We start from the raw sequence: 26510 nt of genomic DNA, 5'->3' as shown, positions 1-26510 counted from the left end.
GAATTTTGCTCGAGTCTGTCAACTAACCAACAGTTGACACGCTATCAAAACAGTATATTGCTCATCTCTACAAGTCAAATCCTTCATGAAATCACTGTGGTAAATTGATAATTTATGTCAACATTAAACAATAAAATAACACTTTACCGCTCCATTGGTTATGATTCAAGACGTGTCGCGTCATTAAAAAAATCCCCCATATATGGACAGAGACAACAGCGCCCTCCAGCGGACATACGTTCGCACCACATTTACGAGAACCCTCGGCGGGGAGCTGCAGAGACAAGACCAAAACCCGCTCCCCATGGCAAACACGCGATTGGGACTTTTGAAAAGTATTTGAATTGACATTTGGAAAGGTTTTCCGGACTGCGTGTTCTTGTTGGATTCGGACGTGGGAAGTCAACGCGAACCTGCGCAGAACTTTCTCTTCCTCGCAACAGCGGCAGTCGTGTCATCCTTTGTGGACTATCATGAAGCGGAGGAGCCTGCTGGTCTTTTTGTCCATGTTGTTCTATCTCACAGGTGAGTAAGTGAACCTCCGTGGATGATAAGATGAACTCATGTAACCAGTAAACCAAATCAGTAAACACTTCGTGTGTCTAAACTTTTGACTGGTATAAATTCACTTATTAGAAAGGCATCACGGTCTATTTATGCAACACAAACATGACTAATTCTCGTGGCTGCAGTTTTTAGGCACCTTCTTAACATCTGCATTAGATATAAATGTGGCAAATATTTAAAGAGACAACACTCCCTTTAAGAGGAACAACTGCTGTCTTTCTTGTGTTTCTTCTGAATGTGGCTACCAAGACTTTTGATTCCAGTTAATTATACCGAGGAAGTGTACCTTTGTGTCCCATTGTCAAAGCCTTCCTGTAAGCCCGGAAGCAGTAACTTAACTTATCACATAACTTGATACAAACTTTTGGAGTGTGTCTGTGAAAATCTCTGGTCCGTTTTACCCAGAATGATGTATTTGTGCATAGTGATTGTAATACTTGGCTTATTGTGATATTTGTCTCAGTTGTATATATGATATTGTGTTAATGTCCTGTAAAAAATCTACTTGAGTCCGCATATGGGAAAAGGCTTTTCTTCGCTGCTTCCTTTCAAGCGCATCTCTGATAGCCAATCCAGGTGTGTTGAGGCTGGAATGTTGTTGTTGTTGTGTGGCTAAGAGTCATATCTACCAGTCTACCAAAAAATGTCACTTTAAAGTCTCGATGAACCGCACTGCCCCTTGTAAGGTTATGGTTGGTGGCTGTTTCATGTTTTTTTGGAAATGGTTCCAGCAGTGAGTGGGACCACAGACCATGACGGCTACAGCGACATAGCGGAGGAAGAGGAGGACACCACTTACCTAGACTACGACAGTATGTATGGGAAATGATGCAATACATTATACAACATAGCAGTGATTTTCAACCGTGAGTAATTATCCAATATAATTTTTTTTATTAACATTAATTATTTTATGCAAATATGATGTAATTGTCGCGTGTCCATGGTGTAAAGACTGGCAGAGCAATATAATATTGGTCCGTGTGGCAACACGTAGCTGATTGCCTCGTTCCTCCAATAGACTTAGTGGTAAAAAACGTACCATGGCTCAAAAAGGTTGAAAAACACTGCAATATAGTACTTCACATTATAACATTTTGTAATTAGTTATTTTAATGATTAACATGGTGTACTAATGACAACAAAAAAACAGAAATATAGTGGTGTGAAAAGTGTAAATGAAAACATGCAGTTTTAAAATGAAACCTTTTATTATTAAAGGAGAAAAAAGTCCAAACCTACAGTACATGGGCCTTTTTTAAACATAACTTAGCCGAAATGAAGAGATGGATCAGTCTGGAAAAGGTTATAAAGCCACTTCTAAATCATTGGGCCTCTAGCAGACCACAGTGAGAGTCATTACCCACAAATGGCAGTGGTGAACCTTATCAGGAGAGGATGAAGTGGATGGAGTAAGCATTTTGGGTGGGCCACGCAATTAGTTAGTTGCCAATAAATGTAGATAAAATCTAGTTATTGCATTTTTTTTTCCACAATTGAATCAGTGTGGAATTTTAATTAGGTTAATTTGTATTTGAAGTATTTGGCACAAACCCCCCTTGAGTTAGCAGGTAAAATAATACATGTTTTATGTTAAGTATATTTGGTAAAACAAGTGACCACACACAGACCACATACTAGGAATATGCATTTTACTAGGAATACTAGGAATACAAAGTTTGCAGACTGCATGACAAAGTATTTCCTAACTTTTGAGCGGTACAACATATAGCTGCCACTTATTCGCCACCAGACCTCCACTGGTGCCACTCTCTTCGTCTGACCAATGGGGAGGCGACCTGCCACTCCCCTCGAGGCCGAGCTTACCGGACCACCCAAGGCACCCGCTGCGACATGCGCTGCGACCGAGGGTACCGACTGATCGGCAGCAGCTCCATCCAATGCATGGCCAACCGCCGCTGGTCCGGGACTTCCTTCTGTCGCAGTGAGTGGTCGATGACGGTCGGGTATCGCGGTACCGGGATCATCACCAGCTTGATGTTTTGGCAGAGATGCGTTGCCACGTCTTGCCCCTCATCCCGTATGGCAAGTACACCTGCACTCAAGGCTTTGTGGTGGACTCCAGATGCGACTTCACCTGCTCCCCCGGCCACCGCATAGAAGGGGAACACTCACGCACCTGTCAGCACGGGGGGGCTTGGAGCGGGGCGCAGCCGGTTTGTTCAGGTGCTGTCCAAAAGAGACATCAAAACCTCACGGTGACGGAGTGATGGCAGTTTCACTGAATGGCGAATGTGTTGACTTCAAGTTGACCTTCTCTCCGTCCATCTGCTTTGCATTTGATGTGTTTTTTTCTCTCAAAGGTTTCAGTTTCACTAAAGTAAACATTTCTTTTCCTGATTTCAGACACCGAACCTCCAAAAATCAGGTGTCCGCGATCCAGAATCAAGTTTGCAGATCCTGGAAAACTGACTGCCAGGGTGAGCTGGGACACCCCGGTGGCCACAGACACAGCTGATAAAGTACTCGAGTATGTCCCCGTTTCACTTTACAAGCCTTCTCTATTTTGATGATGCATTGACGGGGTGCGTCTCCTTGTAGTGTGATTTTAGTGGGTCAGCAGCCAGGCACGGATTTCAACGAGGGAGCCAACATCATCCGCTACAAAGTCTACGACCAAGCCAGGAACAGAGCCGCATGCAAGTTTATTATCCGGGTTGAGGGTGAGCATGAGGCACTTAAGCCTTCAATGCATTTTTTGCACATGAAAACAGTTCCTCTGTGTCCTAAATACCCCAAGGATGAAGTATTGCATCACACTTCACTCCAGCAGCTGCCCCAGTAATGTGCAGCAATGACAACCAGTGTGACAACCTGTGCATCCAACAACACTGCAGCCCTGCTTGGCTTTCAGCGTGATACTGGTTCCCTCTACAGTTTCTTGAGAGAAAAAGTCAATGAAATAAGCGTGTCCCGTTTGATAACAAACATACATGTTACATCCACATGGTTAAATGCACCACCATGTTCCTTTATTCCAGTGAAGAGATGCCCCGCCCTGCTCCCGCCTTTGCACGGCTCCCTGGCCTGCTCCTCCGACATCACCAACTATGGCTCCACGTGCGAGTACCACTGCGATGCCGGGTATGAGCGGAGGGGCGTGTCTGGTCGAGTGTGCCAGTTTGACCGCAACTGGAGCGACGACCCCGCCGAGTGCGTTCGTGAGTATAAGCTGAAAGCAGATAATTAGTTCATCAACATTTAATTGTTGCAGCTCTCGTATGTTGCAAGTACGCGCACAACCGTGAATAAATAGAGTGGCATCACAAGCAGGACGGCGTGTAATCTGCCGTCAGGAATCAAACCAGAGTTAGAAATGTCACTCCTGATTTCTTGTTTTGTATTTGTTTTGTCTTCACATCACACTTGAATGTTTCAGATCAACCAAGCTTAAACATTCATCAATGACGACTGAACACGAAATGCCGTTTTTAAATGAAACTTTTATTATTAAGGTAGAAAAAATAATCCAAGTGTGAAAAAGTGATTGCCCCCCGTTATGACATAAGTAGCTGAGATTAATGGAGACCTATATCAGTCTGGAAAAGGTTCTAAAGCTTTGGGACGCAGTGAGGGCCATTATTCACAAATGGTGAAAACACAGAACGGTGGTTCACCTTCTCATGAGTGGCCGGCCAGACAACATTTCCTCAAGAATGCAGCGACAACGCATTCAAAACGGGTCACAAAAGACCCCGCAACAACATCCCATAAACTGCAGGCCTGTTCAGTCAGTCAGTGTCAAGTTGTCAGCGGCCATGAACATTAAGGCTCGTCTCAATTTTGCGACCTTTGGGAAGACCCGGACGAGACAAAAGTGGAACTTTTTGGAGGGTGTGTGTCCCATTACATCTGGCGTAAAAGTAATGCCACATTTGAGAAAAAGAAAAATCAGCATGATGGTCTGGGGCCGTTTTGCTGCTTCAGGGCCTGGAAGACTTGCTGTGATGAATGGAACCAGGAATTCTGGTGTCTACCAAAAAAATCCTGAAGGAGAAGAGAATGTCAGGCCATCTGTTGGTGACCTCAAGCTGAAACCAACCTGGGTTTTGCAGCAGGACAAAGATCCAAAAGAAAAACAAAATGAAGAGTGACCCTTACCTGAATCCTATTGAGATGCTGTGGTATGACCTTAAAAATCCGGTCTGTGCTGGAAAACCCTCCACTGTGACGGAATTATAACAATTATGCAAAGATGAGTTATCTCACACCTGATTCCATGTGTTGCTGCTCAGGTGGTCCAATCAGTTCTTAGGCTTAGGGGGCAATTGCTTTTTCTCGGTGGCCCAGTGGTGAGCATGTTGGCCACACAGTCAGGAGATTGGGAAGATGTGGGTACGATTCTCCGCTTGGGCATCTCTGGCGACCAGTCCGGGCTGTACCCCGCCTCCTGGGATAGGCTCCAGCTTACCTGTAACCCGAAAGGCATAGAAAGTGGATGGATTCTGGAGATGAATTCTAACATGGAAGTCAAATTTCTATCCAACGATCAAAGAGCAGCATGTTGCATTTCATTGATGGCGGGACTTGATTTGATCCTTTTGGTTTTTGAGTGTAGCCATGGAGATCAAGTCGGACGTGAAAACGGCGTCGGCTCTACTGGCTCAGTTCTTCCAAAAGAGGCGGCTTCTCATCCTGTCGGCTCCCAACACGAGCGACCCGGACTACGAGCTGCAGAATGTCATGATACAAGTGGGGGGAACACAAATATTTGATGATGATATTGTTGAAAACGTACAAGGGGACCTTCAAGTGTGTCTGTAACAGAAAACAGACTGTGGATTGGAACTGCGACACGTGACGCTCATCGAGCTGGTGGGCTCGCCGCCTCATGAGACGGGCCGCATCAAGGAAAACAATCTGACCTCGCAGGTTGTGGATGAGTTAAGGTAAAGTCTGGGATTCTTCCCTTTTATTGTATTGTAGAAAAAAAGGTTTCTCTTAAAAAAAGCACAAGCTTTTTACTTTATAAGCAAATAAAATCCACATTAATGTTCTCATGAGTCTAAACAGACTCCCACCACACATAAATACAAGACACTTATTCATCTCTGTGAGAGAATATATAGATTTTCCACCACACGGTGCAATTTGTGTGAGGGGCCCAGCTCACTTTTCCACACTGGAAAATGCGTCTACTCATGTCTTCCCACAGCTGAGTCAGTGCAAGATTTCATTCGATTTTTAATGATTTTCTCCCCCTGCAGGCAAACATTCCGAATCTCCAGGTCTTACTTCAGCATGGTGCTGGTGGACAAGCTGGGGCTGGATCGAGAGCGCTTCATTACCCCGATGGCGTCGGAGGAGCTCTTCTCCTACATTGACAGCTTTGAGCTGGATGAGGAAGAGAGAGAGAGCCTGGAGCGCCACAGAGACCTCTGTGACTAATTAAAGAGAGAGTGAGTATCTCATCGGGTCACATGATGAGGAGGAAACGGAGGGCAGAACAAGCCGGGGTGGCCGCATGTCAGGAGGAACATGGAGGAACTTATGGAGTTTATGCTAATAACGTGCTTTATGTATCATCAGTTGAGAGGCTGCAGTACAAAGTAGAGAAGCATCTAATCAGTCATACACTTGATGTTAATGTGAATGAAACAAAGAGTAAAAGTGCCAAATGACTGAAGGGCTGTAAAAACAGATCCAATAGTCAATTATATTGCGTGTTTTGTCAATATTTATTGGCTGAAAAGGATCATCAAGGCAACTTTGAGACAAAAATACTAGTTAAAATCTAATCTGAATCAACAAAACATGTTCATAAACAAATATTTGATGTAAAATTGGCAAAAATCAATAATTGCTATATAAAAAGGTATTTATAGGAATTGATTCGGTGTATTGTAACATAGCAAACTGAACCCAGCTGGACATGATGATGGCCATTTCTGTGCCATGGGATTGTGAACTTCAAAAACAAAATAAGTGTCAGCGTTTCAAAAATCCAGAGTGAGTATTTCTTTGGTACATTTTCATAAGAAACATGTGACAACTCCAGTGTCTCTTGACAGCCAATCAGCTTTGTGTATTGTCATATCAAAGAGGAAAGCCAAGTTTGTGGTCCCATAGTGTTGCAAAATAAACACAGAAAACACAATCCTATTATTTCAGACGCCAAGACTTTACCCCCTGAAAGATCCACATGCTTGTTCAAGAGGGATGTCCTCATTTTGTCTTCTTTTTCTTCATGGTGGCGCGCAAGGGGAGACTGCCCTCTGCCCAGGAGTCAGGGTACTGCATCATTTTCTGCCACAGACTCACTTCTTCTCCAACCGAATCCATTTCCACTTCATCGTTTCCCATTTTGACAGTGCCTGATGTGCAGAGGAGGGCACAGATGGTTACATTTGCTGCCATGGAAACATTGATTTTCACCTTTGAAGCTCATAACAAGCTCTAGAGTTTTGCATAATAGGTTACCTGTAATCACTGCAGGCAATCGGGGCCCGCACAGCCTTCTCTGCTGTCCTTAACACTGACTCAATTCTAGTATTTATTTCATGAATGATGTTAATTTCATTCCCATCAGTTGATTTTTTTTCATTTGCGTATATGTCAGATTTCATCTTCTACATGTTGCCATGCCAATCTAATGCAGGTGAATCACAGGGCCAGCTAGCAGGCTTACAGTAAAGTCAGTATTTTTCTGTCCTCTGATTCGTTTCGATTTCTGAAAGCCACACTCGGCGTTACGCAGTGCGCTTGAGTGAGTTATCGCATGAACAGTGCAACACTTAATTGATCCTGTTCATCATCACGTGTGGATCACAGGCACCACCAATAGGTGGCTTTAGGGATGATATGGTAATGGTAATGGTTTTATTTCATTACAATTACAATTGAGTGCATCCCATAATCAGTTCCCAGTTTTCCACAAACTATTTTTCCAAACATTCCAACTTTAGTTTGTTTCTCATCATATTCTGACTTAAAAAATATTTTCCCTTTATGTTTCAATTCTATTCCACTAAAATGACATCATTACTTGATATTTACAAAATGTTACTATGTTTTGACTTTAATCTCGTAAAATTCCAGCTGTGTTTCTCATTTCATTTTTTAATTTTCCTGTATATTTTCTTATGAATGTATTTCAATTACATTTTTCCATTATTCATGTAACATAACTTATTGGCACTTTGGACACCTGCTGTAATGGGTATACACCGTGCCTGACTTCACTAAAGTCTTGTCACTTATCCAAGCTGTAGGAACAATAAAAGATAACTTGACTTTTAGTTGCTCATTTGGATTCACAAATAGCTCATATGATTATGCTCTTATAGCAAAATTAAGTATGATTCATGGACTTTCATCATTTAAAGTGTTGTCACATATCAAATGAATGGGTACTGTAGAAGTTGTATTTTCCTTTGAAAGATGTTCCAAAAACATCAGAACATGAAGTCAGGGTGCCTTGGTAAGAACAACTAATATTGTGTATGACTTCCATGAGCTTGGAGGACTCCATCCATACGTCAGCAATGATTCAATAACTCATGGATGAAATCATCTGAAATGGCAAAGAAAACAGTCTGACACGACTCCCAGACCTCATTAAAGTTTTCATCTTCCAAACCTCCTTCATCTAACCCCAAATTGGCACTCCGTCTCACACTTCAGGCTCCACATCAAAGTTCCTGACAGTGAAGAAGGCCAAGATGTTCCAGGATTGGCTGGCCAGTCACCAGGGATGAACATAACTGAGCGTGTTTGGGGTTAGATGAAGGAGGAGGCTTGGAAGATGAAACCAAAGAATCTTCATGACGTCTGGGAGTCCATTGCTTTCTTGACCATTTGGTCAAACGTATGGCTGCAAGATCATGGAGTCATGATCCCGACTTCATGTTCTGAGCTTTTTGTAGCACGTTTGTGTTTTCTAAATATAATTTCTACAATATTTTGTTTTGGTACGCGACAAGACTTGTGTCAGACACAATCCGTCAATCACTCTCACACGTCTTATACCTTTGCCGGAGCTGAGGCGTACTCCTCCAAGGAATTCATTGCTCAACATGGGCTCTTTGTCCCACAGGGTCAGTTCCAGACACATGGTCTTCAGCTGCTCCAGCGCTAGCTCCTTGTATACAAACGTGTGGCCATAGTGAGGATTCAGGTTCTTTTTCACCACTGGTGTCTTCCTCTTGGTGGTCTTTGACTTGGACGGGTACAAGTACCTGTAGCAGCGCCGTAAAAAAGTTCAACATGAAGTTCAAAAGTTCTCACAGGAGGAAACCTTTGCAACTTCATTTCTGGCTCACCCTTTTACAAAGCTATCGGATGTGCCTCCTCCTCCTTTCATGGCCATCAAGTTCCTTGCCTCTTTAATTAGGATGTGCAGCTCCCCACCTTCCACAGCCACTGGCTTTTTGCCTAGACGGTGGACAGAAATGTAGTGCTGCAAACATTGTCCAGCATTCACATCTTCATAGCGTCATAGCATCACGTCTCACGTCTTCATAGCCTTACCTTTGCTTTTTTGTGTTACTGGGGCTTTAGGTGTGACGTACTTCAAGGAGACCACTAACTCTCCTTTGAATTCAGTGAAGGCTGAGGCTGGTACAGAGCAAGGAGCCTTGAAGTGAAAGAAAGCATGATATTAGAAAATACATTTATTGCAGTCATTTTCTAGACCATGAAAACAGAGTTCCTCATTCATCCAAATATCAGTAACCATAGAACCGGTAACAGAACTTGCAAAGTAGTTGTGGCATAATTACCCTTCATCTGCAACCATTTACTGTAGTGGTTCAATTATTTTTGCACTTGCAGGACAGTTAAGAATGTTTTTTTAAACAGTACAAAGCAGCCGACACGATACGCCATGCATCCCCAAAAATGTTTGTTACACTGGTGCGACAGTCAAAAGTTCCAAAATGCTACTTAAACTATATGTATGTAATAAAGTTTTTGCGTTTGACTCGAATCAATTATCATATTAACCCAAATATCAGAAGACGCAGAATATAAAACGACTCGTCTTTTTCCAAGACCCGTTTTTTTTTAAAGACAAAATTGAATCTTTTTTTCCCCAATCTTATAACTGATAACCAAAAATAACTGGTTGATTGCAACAAAAAAGGGATATCATATTTCTTGCCTGACTGACGGAAGCTTCACTGATCTCCACTGTATGAGAATTGGCAGTGACAGACGAGTGACAGGGAGTAAAACTCCCTTGGGGAGAACCACCTGTTGGTTTACATGTATGAATGTCAGGTCTTCCTGCATTTGGGGTCCAGACTACTTATGGGAAAAACAAATTATATTTGGGTGAATATGGTAATTCCATTCTGCTGTTTTCCATGTCATCTCCGTGACCATTGTCATATATAAGCCAAAGCATTAAAATAATGAGGTCAACTTTAAGTCCCCAGTCCTGAATGTGTACCCTAGTCATAAGCGGCATGCATTCCTCGTGCGAGGACTCCAGGTCGAAGCAGTCCAGAGCAATCTCCACCTCTCCCAGGAAAGGGTTGCGACTGAAGCGGCCGTGGTGCCACACCGATATCAGCATGGACCGAGTGAACAGCTGAGGACGGCGAATGGAGTACTGGTCAGGAAGATGGAGAGGACAAAATGGTAAGATTTAATGTTTATACACTGATGTTTCCAACTTTAAGGATGTGGTGCTCAGGGGCATTCAATAGTATGAGTCAACATTATCCATCATGAAAACTGTTGAGCGATACAGTGCATCCGGAAAGTATTCACAGCGCTTCACTTTTTCTACATTTTGTCATGTTACAGCCTCATTCCAAACTGTATTAAATTAATCTCTTACCTCAAAATTCTACACAAAATACTCCATTATGACAATGTGAAAAAAGGTTTTTTTGACATGTTTTGAATTTATTAAAAATAGAAAACAAAAAAATCACATTTCCATAAGTATTCACAGCCTTTGCTTAATACTTTGTTGATCCACCTTTGGCAGCAATTACAGCCTCAAGTCTTTTTGAATATGATCCCACAAGTTTAGCACACCTATCTTTAGGCAGTTTTGCCCATTCTTCTTTGCAATAAGTCTCAAGCTCCATCAGGTTGGATGGGAGACGTCTGTGCACAGCCATTTTCAGATCTCTCCAGAGATGTTCCATCGGATTCAAGTCTGGACTCTGGCTGGGCCACTCCAGGACATTCACGGAGTGGTTCTGAAGCCAATCTTTTGAGATCTTGGCTGTGTGCTTCGGGTCGTTGTCCTGCTGAAAAATGAACCTTCACCCCAGCCTGAGGTCAAGAGCGCTCTGGAGCAGGTTTTCATCCAGGATATCTCTATATATTGCTGCATTCATTTTCCTTCTATCCTGACTAGTCTGCCAGTTCCTGTTGCTGAAAAACATCCCCACAGCATGATGCTGCCACCACCATGCTTCACTGTAGGGATGGTATTGGCCTGGTGATGAGCAGTGCCTGGTTTCCTCCAAACATGGCGCCTGGCATTCACACCAAAGAGTTCAATCTTTGTCTCATCAGACCAGAGAATTTTGTTTCTCATGGTCTGAGAGTCATTCAGGTGCTTTTTGGCAAATTCCAGACGGGCTGCCATGTTCCTTTTACTAAGGAGTGGCTTTCGTCTGGCCACTCTACCATACAGGCCTGATTGGTGGATTGCTGCAGAGATGGTTGTCCTTCTGGAAGGCTCTCCTCTCTCCACAGAGGAACGCTGGAGCTCTGACAGAGTGACCATCGGGGCCTTGGTCACCTCCCTGACTAAGGCCCTTCTTCCCCGATCGCTCAGTTTAGAAGGCCGGCCAGCTCTAGGAAGAGTCCTGGTGGTTCCAAACGTCTTCCATTTACGAATAATGGAGGCCACTGTGCTCATTGGGACCTTCAAAGCAGCAGAAATTTTTCTGTATCCTTCCCCAGATTTGTGCCTCAAGACAATCCTGTCTCGCAGGTCTACAGACAGTTCTTTTGACTTCATGCTTGGTGTTTGTGCTCTGACATGCACAGTCAACTGTGGGACCTTATATAGACAGTTATTATATTTCCAAATCATGTCCAATCAACTGAATTTACTGCAGGTGGACTCCAATTAAGCTGTAGAAAGATCTCAAGGATGATCAGTGGAAAAAAGATGCACCTGAGCTCAATTTTGAGCTTCATGGCAAAGGCTGTGAATACTTATGTAAATGTGATTTTTTTGTTTTCTATTTTTAATAAATTCAAAAAAAGTCAAAAAAAAAAACTTTTTCACATTGTCATAATGGAGTATTTTGTGTAGAATTTTGAGGTAAGAGATTAAATTAATACAGTTTGGAATGAGGCTGTAACATGACAAAATGTAGAAAAAGTGAAGCGCTGTGAATACTTTCCGGATGCACTGTATATCCGGCCAGTGTCCTTCCCTGCGGCTTTCTTAAGTTGCCTCTTTTAACCTGACTCCACTGGAAGCCGGGACCAGAGTCAACATTGACAAGAGCTACTGTAATTAGTAAAGTCAATAGCAATCCTAAAGCTGTGTAGGTGTGGTGATTGCTTGCTTACCAGCCGGCTCAAACTTTCATTACCTTGAATGTTTCGTTGTAGACAGGGTTGCAGGTGTGCCTCTTGATGGTGGTCTTCCTTTTGCTCATGCGAGATTTGTCGGGGAGGAGGTAACATTTGACGTAGCTGTATAACAACAACAAATGAAATGCCGTGAGACATTTGTTGACATTCAATTTCCTGTGCAGCATAATCAGTCACCCTTAGGATGTTGTTGTGAATACACAGTAGGAACAGGTAATTGTAATTAAAGTGAAATGGACATGTGGAACTGTGAATTGTACTATGTGATGTTTCCCAAAGTAACATGCATGCATGTTCCAAATAAATTCAGCCATTAAAATTGAGGCCCTTGGTAGAAAAAGGTTTGGACATCCCCAGTATAGAGGGTAGTGTATACATAAATACATAACATCATCAATGCTTGAACAAAAATTGTGTTTTTTCAGTGAGGTCTCCTGATTATTGCACTTGTACAAGAAAATGTAATATTTACGGGTTGGAAAGCTGCCGTAGGTTATCTCCATAGGCCAGGCCATGGCATTCCTTAATGAAGACCTGGAGGTTCTGGGTGGATTCGTCATAGATCATAGAGAAGACCACCTCCCCGCTCACCTCCACGCTGTCATGGTCTCCCGACTCACTGTAAATGCTCATCAGGCTGCCGTGTGTGCTCTGCAAAATATGTTGGTTTTGTAAGGAAATTCTTGTTCTTGCTTTAAGTTGCACACCAAATATTGACTGGCAGGTTGGACTTGGACAGATGTGCCCGAGAGGCATCAGCTCCTAAAGAATCAATAATCAAAAATGAAAATAGATCATAAAGTAAACAGACAAAATGAACCTGTGAGCCTGCAGAGCTGGAAGCCATTGTCCTCCTGTGGAAGTTAACCAAGCTGTCAATATCCTCCTCTTCATCTTCCTGTCAAATGACAATAATTACTGACAGGACACAAATGCAGCAACAAGAAGGAGTTCAATGATTCAACTCACATGCACAACTAAAGCTGGTACAGAATGGCTCCTGTTTCCAAATGGTACCTCCAATGTATCCTGTGTGTCACGAAGATCCAGTGTGGATAGGTGATCTGTCATGAACACATAGAGCATAAAGCATATCTAGAGTAAAAATATGGATCAGAACAATGGAGATACTTACCAGGAGAATTTTGAATGCGTCTGACACTCCTTTTGAAGATTTGCTCAACATCCAACACGGGGCTTGGAGAGACCTGCTTTATGTCTGGCACCTATAGTATAGTCAAAACAGTTAGAATGTTCAAAGAGGAGCTGAAGAGAGCCAAGACAGATATACAGTACGTAGAAGCATTTCTACTTAACAGTCCGGAAGCCTGGACTTCCCTATTCAGACTGCTGCCCCTGCGAAGCGGACCCGGAAAAGTGGAGGAAAATGGAAAGGAATGGCAGGCAAACAATTCAAGTGAGCGAGGATCTGCTGAAGACAAGTGGAGACTGTCTTGTTGTGTTGGCCAATTATACTGTATGATCGTGAAGGGTGACCACAATAAATTTCAGGTTGGTTCCAGTGATGAGCTGTGAGCATATTTGCTTGATCAAACACTGTGAATGTGTCTGTGACAACAGCCACACATCAGAGTCTACTTATGTTGGTAGGCTGCCAGAAAGGTAAACGCAATGACCGAACGTGTCGATACAACACAAAACATTAATTAATGTTAATCATTAATCATTAATCATTTGAAGAAGTATTATGGTATTATTAAGTATTATGTCTTATGGAAAGCAGGAAGTGAACAAATGTAACAGTTACTGATTGTAAAAGTACCAGATGGAGGGGTAGGATTTCATAAGCTTTGCTTCTTCCTACTCCTTTGGGAACTGATTATGGGATGCACTCAACTGGAGTCTGATGCATGTTCAAATGAAATAATACCATTACCATTACAAAGTAGTAACTCCACCCAGGTGATTATAAGAAAAGCGTGAGTCTGTCAGGGCTGCCACTGATACCAACACACGTAGTTGCAGTGCTACATGTGCTCATGCCCCCGGACCAAAGCAGCATAGTCTCAATCTTCACTCATCTCTATTGTTATTAAAGAGGACGCACATTTGCAAGTAGCAAAGACGTTATAACTTTTTAACTCACGTTTTCTTATATTATAAAGAAAGCTCTAGAAGAACAAAAACATATATTGGTACCCATTATGTCATTATTTGGTGATTTGGTCATCACCTCGTAATTCGGTATGTGTCAATAAATAAATAAATAAATACAAAATAAAAATAAAAATTATAATGTAACAGTTACTGATTGTAAAAATACCAGATGGATTGTAGGATTTAATAAGCTTTGCTTCTTGTGAACTGTGAATTGATTATGTGATGCACTCAATTGTAACCTGATGCATGTTCAAATGAAATTAAACCATTATCATTACCATTTGTTATTTAAAGGGGCGTCAAAAGCTTGTGTCACAAGATCTCCCAAGATTAAAGTGTGTCAAGATTTGTCGTTCAGAAAAAAAAATCTCTCGTGGGCAGTAGGCCTAGCATAATAATAAATAAGTTAATTCGACACACAAAAAATTAAAATGAATAATAATTTTGTAAGCCTTAATTCAGTGCCATTTGCAGGGCCGCCCCGGGAACGTCATTGGTTATCTCTTGCCATGTAACTGGAATGTTACTATGTTGTGACCAATGAGCGACTAAGATTTTTTTTTTGCTTTTTATCACCCATGTAGTCTTGGCTTGGCATGCTTACAAACCCAGCTGATCTGATTTTGCCAGTGAAAAATTATAAAGCTGTGTGAAATAAGTTGGTGCTGTGCAGCCAAAAAGGGGCAAAAGTTGCCACCTAAGAATACGTCACTATTTGACTTACTTGTGCCTCTTCGACTTGTACAGAATGGCTACTGATGTCCTCTCGGACCTCACAAGAGTCAGGTCGGATCTCACAGGAGTCAGGTCGGATCTCACAGGAGTCAGGTCGGATCTCACAGGAGTCAGGTCGGATCTCACAGGAGTCAGGTCGGATCTCACAGGAGTCAGGTCGGATCTCACAGGAGTCAGGTCGGATCTCACAGGAGTCAGGTCGGATCTCACAGGAGTCAGGTCGGATCTCACAGGAGTCAGGTTGGTCACAAACATCCGGCCCCAACATGAGACGTTCTATAATAACCATTCACAGTAAAGTTGTCATGTGCTACAACCAAAGGTTCTTTGTTTTGTTTTTGTTTGTGGGAAACATTTACAGGTCAATAAGAGGCTTACTGGGAGGAGTTTGGACACGTTTGACACTCTTCTTAAATAATTTGTCCACATCCAACTCTGGGCTTGGACAGATCTGCCTTATTTCTGGGACCTATAAGGACACCTACAGGTAAATGATGATCAAATGTGTATATAGAGAGATGGGAACTACGAGACAACGTACTGTGTTAGCTTCTGAGCTTGAGCTATGAATGCTGACAGCATCTGGTATGACTTGGAGTGTAAGACTGGAAACACTGGATCCTGCTGGGCTGGACAGACGTGGGGTAGTTTCCCTCCTGACAAAATAAGTAGCAGTGTGAAATACATCCATGACACGATCTAGTCTTTCCAGTCATTTTGAAGTTAATACTCAGCCTCAGCATATTTACCTGGGCAGGTCAGGGGTGACATGTCTAGACTCCGTGCCGGTTTTGCTGCTGCTCAGGCTGCAGTTTTCTGCAGACTCTGTGTCACTGTGTGACGACAGCTTTAACATGTCTTCAGATGCTTTTATTTCTAAAGATGTCACTGAAGTGGTTGACTCTGATTTTGCACTAGGAGTACTATGAGAGAAAAAATAAAATGGCTTTAGAAAATAGAAATATAATAAACCAAAAAATATGAGGAAAATAATGTTGCACCGTTGCACCGATGTTGTTTTGCTAGTGGTTTGGATTCTCTGTCTGGGGACGGGGACTGGCACTGGAACTGAGACTGCGTCTAGAACTGGGTCTGGGATGAAGGCATGGGTTGGGGTGGGGGTACGGGCGCCAGGAGTGGGGCTGTGGATGGGAACAGGCACTGATGGAGCTTGGCTTAACTCCTCACTTTTCAGTAGAACGTCTCCCATTGTCACATACTTCTTTGCTTTAAAGAAAACACAACAGTGAAGAAAATAATGTGGTGACGCATTTTCTCCTTTTATCGTGTAACTAGCACAGTATTCCAGTCTCTCTTGGCATGCTGTGCTGTTTACATTCCTTGTCAAACCAATGGTACCCACTTCCTCTTCCCATACTCACACACAGGTCTCTTTCTAAGGGTGCGTCTCACAAGCTCATGTCCTGGCGAAGTAGAGAATCGGTTTACCCTCAGATTGTAGAACCAGTCTCCTGTACTCTTCCTTAGGTCCCTAAGAAGACACTAGATGCTTACATGATGCCAAACATGTACTTATGCAAGCATAATTTGGCCATGGGTCATCAATCTATCAAATCTTCTGCCAGTTTTAAATCATGTAATTGCTAAGTATTTTAAATGTGGTGATTATAGTAAATGCTCCAATTAATGCCGCTATTCAATAACTGCAGTCTCTCATATAGTCACGGCTCTCTAATTAGCGCCAAGTCAAAAAACATTAACATTACTGCTGCCAGCATCATTAATGATAAAAATCATGTGTAACGTCTACACCAATGCTGTCATGTTTTTGCACAAACGGGCTACTGTCAGCCAAAACAACATAAGCAAACTGTCCTCTCAGCACACACCAGCACACATCAGCACACACCAGCACACACCAGTGCGCGCGCGCACACACACACACACACACACACACACACACACACACAGTCAGGGCTCAGCCTGTCACATTCACAGACAACTTTAGCCATGTTGCTACAGTATCCTTGAGCATGTTAAAAGATCTGTTCCTATGAAAGCAACAGTACTTACTAAGCAGCTTCTCTTCTATTAATTACGGTTTCATTTAACAATTGTATTTCATACTGTGAATACTCGCGCCGGCTACAATTAGAGCATTTACATAAACCTTTGATTATTTCTCTTACGACTCTTTGGCGCACACACTGCACAGCCATGCCCCGTTGAGGACACTGGCTCTGCATTTGCTGCATACAAGGTGATGGCACTGCCTGCATTGGATGTTGTTTAAGGCCAGTGCACTCAAAGGCGTCTGGCATCGGCCACAGCTCCTCTGACTATATCTCCCGCTGCCACGTTTGGCCCCTTTCCTCTTAATTTCCAGCAGCTCTGCCTTCAGCTTCCTGTGTAAGGAAAAAACATCAAGTTGAAAGTAAGCTGGAGGGAAACGCCAGCCATTACCAGGAAGTGTCTTGATGAAAAGAAAAAGATGAAAATACATGCAGGAATATACAGTTTATTTTTTTATTTCTTTTTTTACAGCTTTTTGAAACAGTGCGATAACTGTGATATAACAGTGTTATATAACAGACTTGACTCAGACTCAGAAAGCCACCACGATTGGTATTAACATGCCTGTTCAGTAAAAGGTCAATATGTCACATTCCAGAAAAATGGAAACAAGTCTGAGTCATGAATGACTAGCATATAAAAGAATTGTGTTCTTCAACAAGGCTTTTAGCGCCCACAATGACCTTAAACAGTTGAAATGTTAATCATCATAAAATGCCAAACCTAAAATAACTTCCATACCTTAACCTTTGATACGTTTACCACTAATAATGCCTCTTTTCCACTGCATTGTATGCTTGCTGTTGATGGTTTTCCTACTGGAAAAATACTATTTCTAGCTGGTAACGTTTTAGGATAGACAGCAAACATAAATCAACATTCTAATGTTAGCTTATCTTGTTGCTCTGGATGCTAAAATTGCACTCCTGAGTCTCCATTTTGCTGCATCGCTTGTTTTCTTTCTGCCCTCAGTCTCCTCTTGGATAAAACATGACAAGCACCGTGAACACAGATACCCTCCTTCTCCTCCATTGATGTTGTTTGTTAGCGTGTCCAGTTCTGATTGATGCATTCACTACAGTGTGTTTTTGCAGTTGTCGGGGACAATACACAGCTACTATGACATATCGAGTAGAGCCAAATCAGTACAAGCATGAGAAAACAGCGCAAACTTCTTACCGAATGCGCTGCTCTTCAGCTTTCCTCAGTTCCTCATCCCGTCTTAGCACCTCCAGGATCAAATCCCGCTCTGTGTTAGAGAGGAAGCCCAGGTCGATATTGTCAACTTGCTCGGGCATTTTGCCAGTGTTGGTGCTCAGCTAAAACAAACAAAGATTTCAATCCGGTCAGTGTGATGGCAAAAGAAAAGAATAAAAGACAAGCTGTAGAAAGTTAAAACATGAAAAAATGAAATAAAAAAATTCTTTAGCGTTCAGCATTTTCTTGCTGGGTTAAATAAATGTGCGACTCAGCAAACTACACAATCATTGCTTTTGACAATCAAAACAACAACGCCTCTGACAATTAGAGGCGTCTTCGGTATGTGTATCAGGTGATCAGGATTCAGGATGCACCGGTAGAACATTCTGGACTAACTTGCTTAAAATGACAAGTGAGTAAAAGCAAACCAGCGTGTAAGCAGGGTTTAAAAGAGCACTGAGAAAGAACCCTGGTTTGGAATAAATAGGACAGGCCAAAACAACATGAACTTTTCCTTCTGGGACCCCACCCTCTAAAGATACAGACAGCAGCTTGTGGGAGTTCAGCAACGTTGCCATTTAAGGCAACAACAAGCTTTTCGGTTGAAATATTATGCCTTATTTTATTTTCCATACAAAAGGGGAGCATACACAATAACTTCCCCTTCAACTGCTTTTCGGTTCACTACATGTGTCAAGCCTCGTAGAGAATGTCCTTGTTCCTGGTTAAGTGAAGAAGACTTAAGAAAAAAAAGAAAAAAACACCTGCAAGGCAAGCTGAAGCATGGGCACTGGGCATGCGCAGCTCCCACAAGTTGGACCAAAGAGTGAACAAACCAAAATTGTTGTTATTCCACAACAGGTTTTAGAATGAAATTATATCACATTTTAGTTAGAATCCAGACAGTTATATTACGAAAAAAGGTTAAAATATTTAAATGAAACGTTAAGTTCGATGCCAACGTAGGACGCCACGAAGTTAAAGCATTATACTTTTCTATATATAGTCATTCAAAAGCGCGAATATTAAACTCATTTTGTATACGTCAAATATTTTTTATAGTTTTCATTTTCCAAGAACGATTGTTGCAGTCGAGACATTAGATGCACCTGCTGTGAAAAGTGTACGTCATCGCTGTGAAAAGACGTGTTATTCTCCAAGATTCGAGAAAAGACGATAATATAAAAACGTTACCGTGCCCCTTTTTTCTTTTAACGTTCCTTCGATACTGCAGGCGAAAGCATGGACATTCTCCTCGTTTTCCTCCACCTCCACTGAAGGGGAAAAAAGCCTGAAGTTCCAAGTGAACAAACCGGAAGTTTGGATAGTTAAAGGACTCGAGCGCCTCTTCTGTGTGCTTTACAATGCACGTGCATCCCATTGTCAACAGGAAGTAATGCAAACTATAATAACATGTACAAGATATAACAATATGCGAGTTAGAAATAATTGGGAACGTTTTTAACTGTTCTCAAAAGATTAAATGGTAAGATTAAATGGTAGAATGCTAAAACACATTTGCGTAAAAGGCAAATGTGACCTGGTCTGATCTGCCCATAGTGACACTGAATGAATGTTCCAAATAGCACAGATATACTCATAAGAATACTGAATATGTATTGATACTCATCTATGTCAGAGTAAAAATAATGAATTCCACTTGTAAATAGAGTTTGAAATGAAATTGACAGGCGGTATTATCCTGCCGGGACCACATAACCCCTTTGCTCACAGCTCTTTGTGGGCTCCCAGTGAAACTAAGTGCCAATTTTAAAATGCTGATTTTAAAAGTGATTTTTATGCCCCCACTGTACCTGTCTGAGCTACTGCGGCCCTACACCTATTGAATGAACACATGTAGACATAAAATGCGATGTGACAAAATACAGGGCATTTTGCACAAGTTAGTCTACTGACAATGTATCCCAGCAGATGTCCGCCAGTTCTTTTTGATACTGGTATGTATCATTAACGTTAACATTGTCAGTCCTTGAATGGCATTGAAACAAAGGTGGTCAAAATCAAAGACTAGATAGATGACACTGTCCATGTAACATGGAGCAGGAAGTCTGCCATGATGGGAAGTCAGACAGCTGGGCGGGGCTCGGCCCACAACAGTGTACAATGACTCAGGAACAGTATGAAAGAAACCTTTTCCTGCTGGACTTTTTCCTTCCTTACAATGTTGCCAACTCTTAACAAGCAAGGCTGTTTTAAGACTTTTCATCAAATAATCAGTTTTCATATGAATTCATCATGATTAATCACCATTTAATAAGCTGGGTTCTGCGTGGTCTAGCATGAAGACTATTGTAGGTCTTCAGAACCACAAAAGCAAAAGCCAGACATGATGATTGATTTTAGAAAATAAAGCCACAGCGATGAGCCAGTCTCTATCAAGGAGGAGACTGTGGAAGTACAAATACCTGGATACAATCATTGACCGCCCTCAATCAGATGGTCAAATGGTCTGGCAAGTGGATTGGACAGTCACAGGTGAGCTTGGACTCATTTACACCAACAGCTGCAGACACCGAGGTCTAGCATTTTGCAGGACTGTCTTCATCCCTTCAACCTGTTCCTGTATTCGCTATTGGAACAGAGACTGATGCTCCCAAAATGCAGAACCAAGAGATACAGGGACAGTTTCATCCCAGCAACAGTTGTCTTTCTTAACAGCTTGTCCCGTCGCCAATAATGGACTTATTGTAGGTGTTGTATTATCATATCAGTGACACAGCTATGATGCCTCTCCTGCACTGCACACTAATTTACCTACGGGTATTAATAAAGAAACCTGACCTGATTGCTACTGAGTGAAATATGCCAATTTTGACTGTATTTTATAATAGAAAGAGAAATGACAGGAAACACTTCCATATTGGTAGCAACTTCACGGCTTCAAATGAAATAAAATGTAAACCTCGCTAAAAGATGCCACGCATGTCTTCCCCCAAGGCTAGTCTCTTTAATAGTAGCAGAACATTTGAGTCGCACTTTATTCACGTTATTATGAGCAATGAAGGGTTTGCGTTCAAAAACACTATGCAATGTAAGTTGAATTCACGTTTTGGGTGGAGCTGTATTTTCTGGGATTTCCGAGCATACTTAAATGCAGCAAATTGTGCAGTGACAGTTACATGAGAGATAAGAATATCCACCTGCTGTTTTTTTGTTTATTTAGACCACACATACGTACATGCAAAGACGTTCTTGTGATTTTTGGAGTGTCAGTGAATACACTTCATTCTAACCGAGTGACAATGAGGAAGTCTGACTACAGATGACTTTGTGATTTGGAGATGCATACGTGATGTTGAAATTGCATTGCTGTTGGTGTGTTCATGTCAGAATCCATTTATAAACACGTGGCAGACTGTGCGGATGCTGTTGTGGCACCGCCTGGAATGTAATGTGAAGCTTGACATGATATACGCATATGTTAATTATGTAATCAACGTAATTAATACAATAAATGAGTTATTTTTGACAGCCCTACTTAGAAGTTTTGGCTCTCATCCTAGCAGACTTCATCAGTTCATGTTCAAACACTAAGTGGGACAAACACTAGTCAAGACTAGATAGGACAGCTATAGTCTGAGAGCCTGTGACAAATAAACAAACAAGGCACAGCCACTTTGGTTTCAGGTGCGTCCATGGCCATCATTACGTGAAGGTGGTACCCGTCAATCAGCATAGTTAATGGCTGAACATTGTGCCAAGGACGACTTCACAATGCAGTTTTTTTGGATTCTGCTTACCATCATGATGGCCCATGACTGAAGTGGAAGTCAAATAACCAGTCTTTCTATCTGGCGTCTAGAGTGAAGATGGTCTGCACGCCAAGTCCAGCACGACATGGTGAACATGGGGCGCATATGACTTCACATGCTCAATATGTTGGATGGTGGTTCTCCATTCTGTACAAGTCAGTTCTTTCAAAAGAGAGCCGATGCAGTTTGCAGCATCAGCAGCCCAGGCCTGCCACACCTCTCTGTCAGCACTCTTCCCATGTCCAACGTTGCCTGTGTCATCAGTTATTTGTCCGGCTGATGGCGATGTTACATTTTGATGAATGTGTAAAATACCACCAGTTGTTTTCTTCAGCAGGCGACAGGCGACCGGCCAGCCATCTTCAGAGCTGGGTATGAGACCAAGGTTGACCCTGTCAGCAACACTGCACATCTGCACCTGAGGGAAAAAACACTGATTAGCTTGAAAACACCCAGAGTTCCCATGTATAGGTGTATAGAAGCTGCAAGAAGATATAAAGCTCAGATTACTTGTCGATTGTCCCCTGGGTGAATTGTGCAGCGGTCATGTACCCCATTGATGACAAGGTTTTTACGTAGCGCTTCAAGGGCATGCGGGTTCCATTCACATGCGTGCACATGTGCTGCACCTGCATGTACCAAATATGGAAGTGTGAAGTATCCTATACCTGGGATGACATCAAACAGTCATTTACAATTCACACAAACGGTAACAATATTGGGCTTTCGTGTGAAATTTCAGGGTGAACCTAAAATTAACTGTAACCTGTTACAGGTGAACTTAATTTGCCCTTCTCTATAATATACTATTTTAAAATTTTCACAGAAAAGCGCAAAGTATGCCTTTTTATGACTCTTCCAGTCTCTCTGTATCTTTGTTGCAACCTGCTGATGACACCCTAAGATCCTGTTTAAGCATCCATCAACTGCTAAGTGTCTCACAAGGTCAAGATGAGACAGTATAAATACCGGTTCCAACTGAACCGGGACATTTGTTGCTTGATTCGTGGTTCACACATCTTTGTGAATTTAAAATAAAGTTCACCTGTACAAGTTATAGTGCATTTTAGCTTCACCCTCAAATGTCATCATAATTGGATGTTTCTTACCTGCATATAAATCAACTACGGTTTCACCCTTGCAGTTGAATCCAGCAACCCGCAGCTTCTCTGTTATATTTCCAGCTGAAAACATGCACTTGGTGACATCAAACTCATACCTGCAAGAAGTAAAGATATGAAGAAAAGACACAATACAAGAGCTCTATCAAAAATTGCACCTTTAAAACTTTAAAACCTTTAAATCTTATGGGGTAAACAATATGTTTATTTCCATACAGTACAGGCTGTAATTAATTAGCCGGGGCTTTTATTTATCTAAACTTGTAATACACGAGTTACACACACCAAGCGTTGATTGGCTTAGCTGACATTTTAAACATTTATAAAGTTGGTGGATGCTGACCACCAATTATACTTTAAAAAGAGCGACTGAATAATTGCATTGCATGGCGACTCCAAATTGTCCATAGGTATGTGAGTGTGAATGGTTGTTTGTCTATATGTGGCCAGTGATTGGCTGGTTAGGTTTAAAGACAACAGGGATAGGCTCCAGCACGCCCGCAACACTCGTGAGGCTAAGCGGTAGAAAATTAATTAATGAATAATTGCATTGCATATAGCGCCAAAGTTTTTAAATCTGGCACTAATTAGAGACCCCATGGTTATTTACTTTTGAACACCACAAACCGAGTGACTACAGAAGATTTTGTGGCTAATTGAATAGAGATATTAATTGGAGCAATTACGGTATAAATGGGTTGATCCGCAATGTCAGTGTCAATGAAACTCACGTGATGCCATGGTCCACACGTTTAACCCAACTCTGCTCTCCCAAGAGCATTGTTACTTTAGGAGACCTGAACCCATTGCTGCATATTCGGCTCATACTTGCCAGGCGATTAGCCCCCAGGCCTTTGGCTACTGCATGCCAGAGCTGGTGGTCTAAAACAAACAGAAGAGCAACACTTTCTAATTAACTTGGTGCTCATTTAAAACAAAACTTGGAACTTACCCATTTTTTTCCATGAAGGGACAGTGAAACATTGGTCCCCAAGTAGGACTAAGTCTCCATGTCGCTGAAAGCTGCGAGGTAGATCACTCTTCAGCTCCTCTGTCCACGTTTCTCCACGACATTCTACCAGCTTCTGGAGGACTTTTTCTAACGTATCACCTCTCCTCTTGCCTTTCTCCTTCTTTTTCAGCAGAGAAGGCTATGGAAGATGTAAGAACGGGTTATGACAAAGCTGTAAAATGTAATTGATTGTGTTAAAAGCGCTCTCGTTACCTGACACCATACTAGTTCACAGCTACTGCCTGGAGATGCCACATCAAGCTGTGGTAAACATGATGGAAGAATTGGCACAAGGACAGTCCCACTTGGCTCTTTTACTAAACCGAAACCTCGGTCCAGGAATGTTCGGGACTGGAGTTGTTGTCTGGGTATTGGCAGACAGAAAATTACATTAACATTAGGACAGAATTAGTGTATATATACTTCACCTCCATGTTTTGTTTAGGCACGCTAACATGCTAATAACTGTAAACTTAGCTCCAAGACGTTCGCTTGTGTAGCTTACCTGAAATCCTGTGCATCGCGATGATGCACACGCAGGCAAGGCACCCCTTCCATTTCATTAAAATGAAATATATATACTGTTTATACACCAGTCAAGTATTCCTAACGTGACTATTGAAACGTCTGTCATTACAGTGCAGGTATCCGGAAACAAAGTCGCATATTAAGGTGTTTCTTGCCGGATAACAAAAAAGGACGGACCACTGTGCAACCGCAGTTTCCAATTTCTCAGTAAGAAAAGTTACTATTGGCTGTTCTAGAAGTTGCGACATGACGCCATTGTCTAATTTGCATTCAGTAAGTAAAACGTTGTAGGAAAAAGCATAATATCGTAGGAAGGGCAATTAATGTTTTATCTCGACTAGCGCCTCTCAAAGTTATCACGCTTTTTTAAATTAGTTAACATCACGCTATGTTTACTGTATGGCTCGCATCAACAACACGTGGGACGGACCGCGTGTCACACTAAGTGCAATAACTGGGCTCTTTTATTTTAGGGGTCAACGTGACTATAACTAATTTATATATTCTGTTTTAACCGTTTCAGAGACAAGCAGTTTTCGATAAATGCTGAAAGAATGAATTTAGTTGAAGCAGTTGCTGGGTGTTGCCGGTAGAGGACGCAATGCAACTGTGTTGAGAAGGTCTGTAGTACTGGAAGGCCAGCCCTGTGATTGGCTGGCCACCAGTCCAGGGTGGACCCCGCCTCTCGCCCGAAGAGCGCTGGGATAGGCTCCAGCACCCCCGCGACCCTCGTGAGGAAAAAGCGGTAGAAAATGAATGAATCAATGACTTCTGCATATTTTTTCCCCACACAAACTGAAACTGAAATATGAAATACTTACTCAGAATTATATACATTGTATATATGTGTTTTGGTGCATTGTGAAGGGACAAAATCTTTTGGGGCTGTAGCTTTGTTGTTGCTCTTTAATGCTGGATTGATTTTTGTGCTATTTGTTATATTGGTTAAAGCGGAGTAGTACCATGGGGTCTTGGGATACACTTGTGTGCACTTTTTGGCATTAATGTGTCTGCTAACATTAGCAAGACTGCATCCACAAATGCACAATAATGAGAATACTTTTTGCTGTCTGCAGCACTCTCTTACTCGTTCGGCAAGAAGAAAGCTTTATTGGCTACATGACTGAGCTAAGCCAATATTGAACTTCCGTTGAATCAGTTTTAAAGACATTCAGCAGCTGTTCCAGTAAATAGTGCCAAATGTAGTTAACACCCCCCCCCCCAAAAAAAACTGCCTTAAATAGTCTTTACAGCCACACCGCCAGTGTCTCTGTGCTTACAATAAAACATTGCATACTGTATATACTGTATATTAAACACACATTTTACTGGTGCTGATCCTGTCGTAGTGTGCCATAATGCACATAATGCCTCACAATTTCAGCAATTCACCGGAAACTTACGTTCATTCATTCATTCATTCATTTTCTACCGCTTTTTCCTCACGAGGGTCGCAGGGGGTGCTGGAGCCTATCCCAGCTGTCTTGGGGCGAGAGGCGGGTTACACCCTGGACTGGTCGCCAGCCAATCACAGGGCCTTGAAACATACGTAACAAACATAATTTGTTTGCAGGGTGATTGCTTTCATCTGCAGATGGACTAACCGCATAATCATGGGCTCCGTTACATTAGGCACAGTTGCATAATCTAATCATGACATCTATAATACCCCAGCTGTTTCCTTTATGCTGTCAATAATGTCATCTTGATGATACTGTACATTAACATGTATGCAAGGGCGAGATTCAATTGATGTAAATGGAGTGGTTAGCATGGAGGCCACACAGTCAGGAGATGGGGAAGACCTGGGTTTGATTCTCCATGTGGAGTTTGCATGTTCTCCCAGGGCTTTCTCCGGGTTCTCCAGTTTCCTCACACATTCCC

The 26510-nt window shown here is 42.2% G+C and overlaps 3 protein-coding genes across 7 annotated transcripts; 1 reads left to right on the top strand and 2 right to left on the bottom strand.

Moving 5' to 3' along the window:
• Nucleotides 1-190: 190 nt before the first annotated feature.
• Nucleotides 191-7818, top strand: srpx2 (sushi-repeat containing protein X-linked 2). 3 transcript variants are annotated; one of them, XM_058075302.2, is made up of 10 exons: nt 191-525; nt 1302-1379; nt 2321-2512; nt 2578-2754; nt 2935-3058; nt 3130-3251; nt 3570-3749; nt 5147-5280; nt 5356-5477; nt 5796-7818. In XM_058075302.2, exons 1-10 carry the CDS (start codon nt 474-476, stop codon nt 5974-5976), a joined length of 1362 nt encoding a protein of 453 aa, XP_057931285.2. In that variant the 5' UTR covers nt 191-473; the 3' UTR covers nt 5977-7818. The 3 variants fall into 3 exon arrangements, with proteins under 3 accessions (XP_057931285.2, XP_057931284.2, XP_057931286.2); XM_058075301.2 differs by having other exon boundaries at nt 193-525; nt 1299-1379; XM_058075303.2 differs by lacking the exon at nt 2578-2754 and having other exon boundaries at nt 194-525; nt 1299-1379.
• On the bottom strand, nt 6229-22093 carry sytl4 (synaptotagmin-like 4). Of its 3 annotated transcripts, none has more exons than XM_078788610.1 (19): nt 21954-22093; nt 18172-18311; nt 17109-17324; nt 16341-16450; nt 15960-16185; nt 15708-15881; nt 15500-15614; nt 15337-15427; nt 14948-15234; nt 13238-13328; nt 13072-13166; nt 12923-13000; nt 12575-12753; nt 12102-12204; nt 9980-10141; nt 9058-9163; nt 8850-8961; nt 8557-8765; nt 6229-6902 (listed from the first exon to the last, which is right to left on the bottom strand). In XM_078788610.1, exons 1-19 carry the CDS (start codon nt 21957-21959, stop codon nt 6754-6756), a joined length of 2649 nt encoding a protein of 882 aa, XP_078644736.1. In that variant the 5' UTR covers nt 21960-22093; the 3' UTR covers nt 6229-6753. The 3 variants fall into 3 exon arrangements, with proteins under 3 accessions (XP_078644736.1, XP_057931283.2, XP_078644737.1); XM_058075300.2 differs by lacking the exon at nt 21954-22093 and adding an exon at nt 19387-19534; XM_078788611.1 differs by lacking the exon at nt 21954-22093 and adding an exon at nt 19302-19320.
• tyw2 (tRNA wybutosine-synthesizing protein 2) lies at nt 22012-25057 on the bottom strand. Its single transcript, XM_058075384.2, has 7 exons — nt 24604-25057; nt 24312-24462; nt 24039-24237; nt 23818-23968; nt 23075-23184; nt 22476-22633; nt 22012-22383 (listed from the first exon to the last, which is right to left on the bottom strand). The coding sequence occupies exons 1-7, from the start codon at nt 24654-24656 to the stop codon at nt 22012-22014; spliced, it is 1194 nt and encodes a 397-aa protein (XP_057931367.2). The 5' UTR covers nt 24657-25057.
• Nucleotides 25058-26510: the final 1453 nt, after the last annotated feature.

Source organism: Doryrhamphus excisus, linkage group LG23 (assembly GCF_037039965.1).
Source record: "Doryrhamphus excisus strain RoL-2023G ecotype Guam linkage group LG23, RoL_Dexc_Guam_v1.1, whole genome shotgun sequence".
Taxonomy (NCBI): Eukaryota; Metazoa; Chordata; class Actinopteri; order Syngnathiformes; family Syngnathidae; genus Doryrhamphus; species Doryrhamphus excisus.
The sequence above is the reverse complement of the archived record's forward strand: the minus strand, read 5'-3'. Positions and strand labels throughout refer to the sequence as shown.

Excerpts from the sequence above, each read along its gene's own strand:
- srpx2 (XM_058075301.2), top strand. The coding sequence starts at position 474 with ATGAAGCGGAGGAGCCTGCTGGTCTTTTTGTCCATGTTGTTCTATCTC. Across the intron at positions 3,059-3,129 it reads ACAGCTGATAAAGTACTCGA|TGTGATTTTAGTGGGTCAGC; the intron begins GTATGTCCCCGT and ends GTCTCCTTGTAG. Across the intron at positions 5,478-5,795 it reads CAGGTTGTGGATGAGTTAAG|GCAAACATTCCGAATCTCCA; the intron begins GTAAAGTCTGGG and ends CTCCCCCTGCAG.
- sytl4 (XM_078788610.1), bottom strand. Across the intron at positions 13,001-13,071 it reads TACCAGCTTTAGTTGTGCAT|GAAGATGAAGAGGAGGATAT; the intron begins GTGAGTTGAATC and ends GTCATTTGACAG. Across the intron at positions 8,962-9,057 it reads AGTAACACAAAAAAGCAAAG|GCAAAAAGCCAGTGGCTGTG; the intron begins GTAAGGCTATGA and ends TCCACCGTCTAG.
- tyw2 (XM_058075384.2), bottom strand. The coding sequence starts at position 24,656 with ATGGAAGGGGTGCCTTGCCTGCGTGTGCATCATCGCGATGCACAGGAT. Across the intron at positions 24,463-24,603 it reads CGCGATGCACAGGATTTCAG|ACAACAACTCCAGTCCCGAA; the intron begins GTAAGCTACACA and ends GCCAATACCCAG. Across the intron at positions 22,384-22,475 it reads ACCCAGGGGACAATCGACAA|GTGCAGATGTGCAGTGTTGC; the intron begins GTAATCTGAGCT and ends TTTTTCCCTCAG.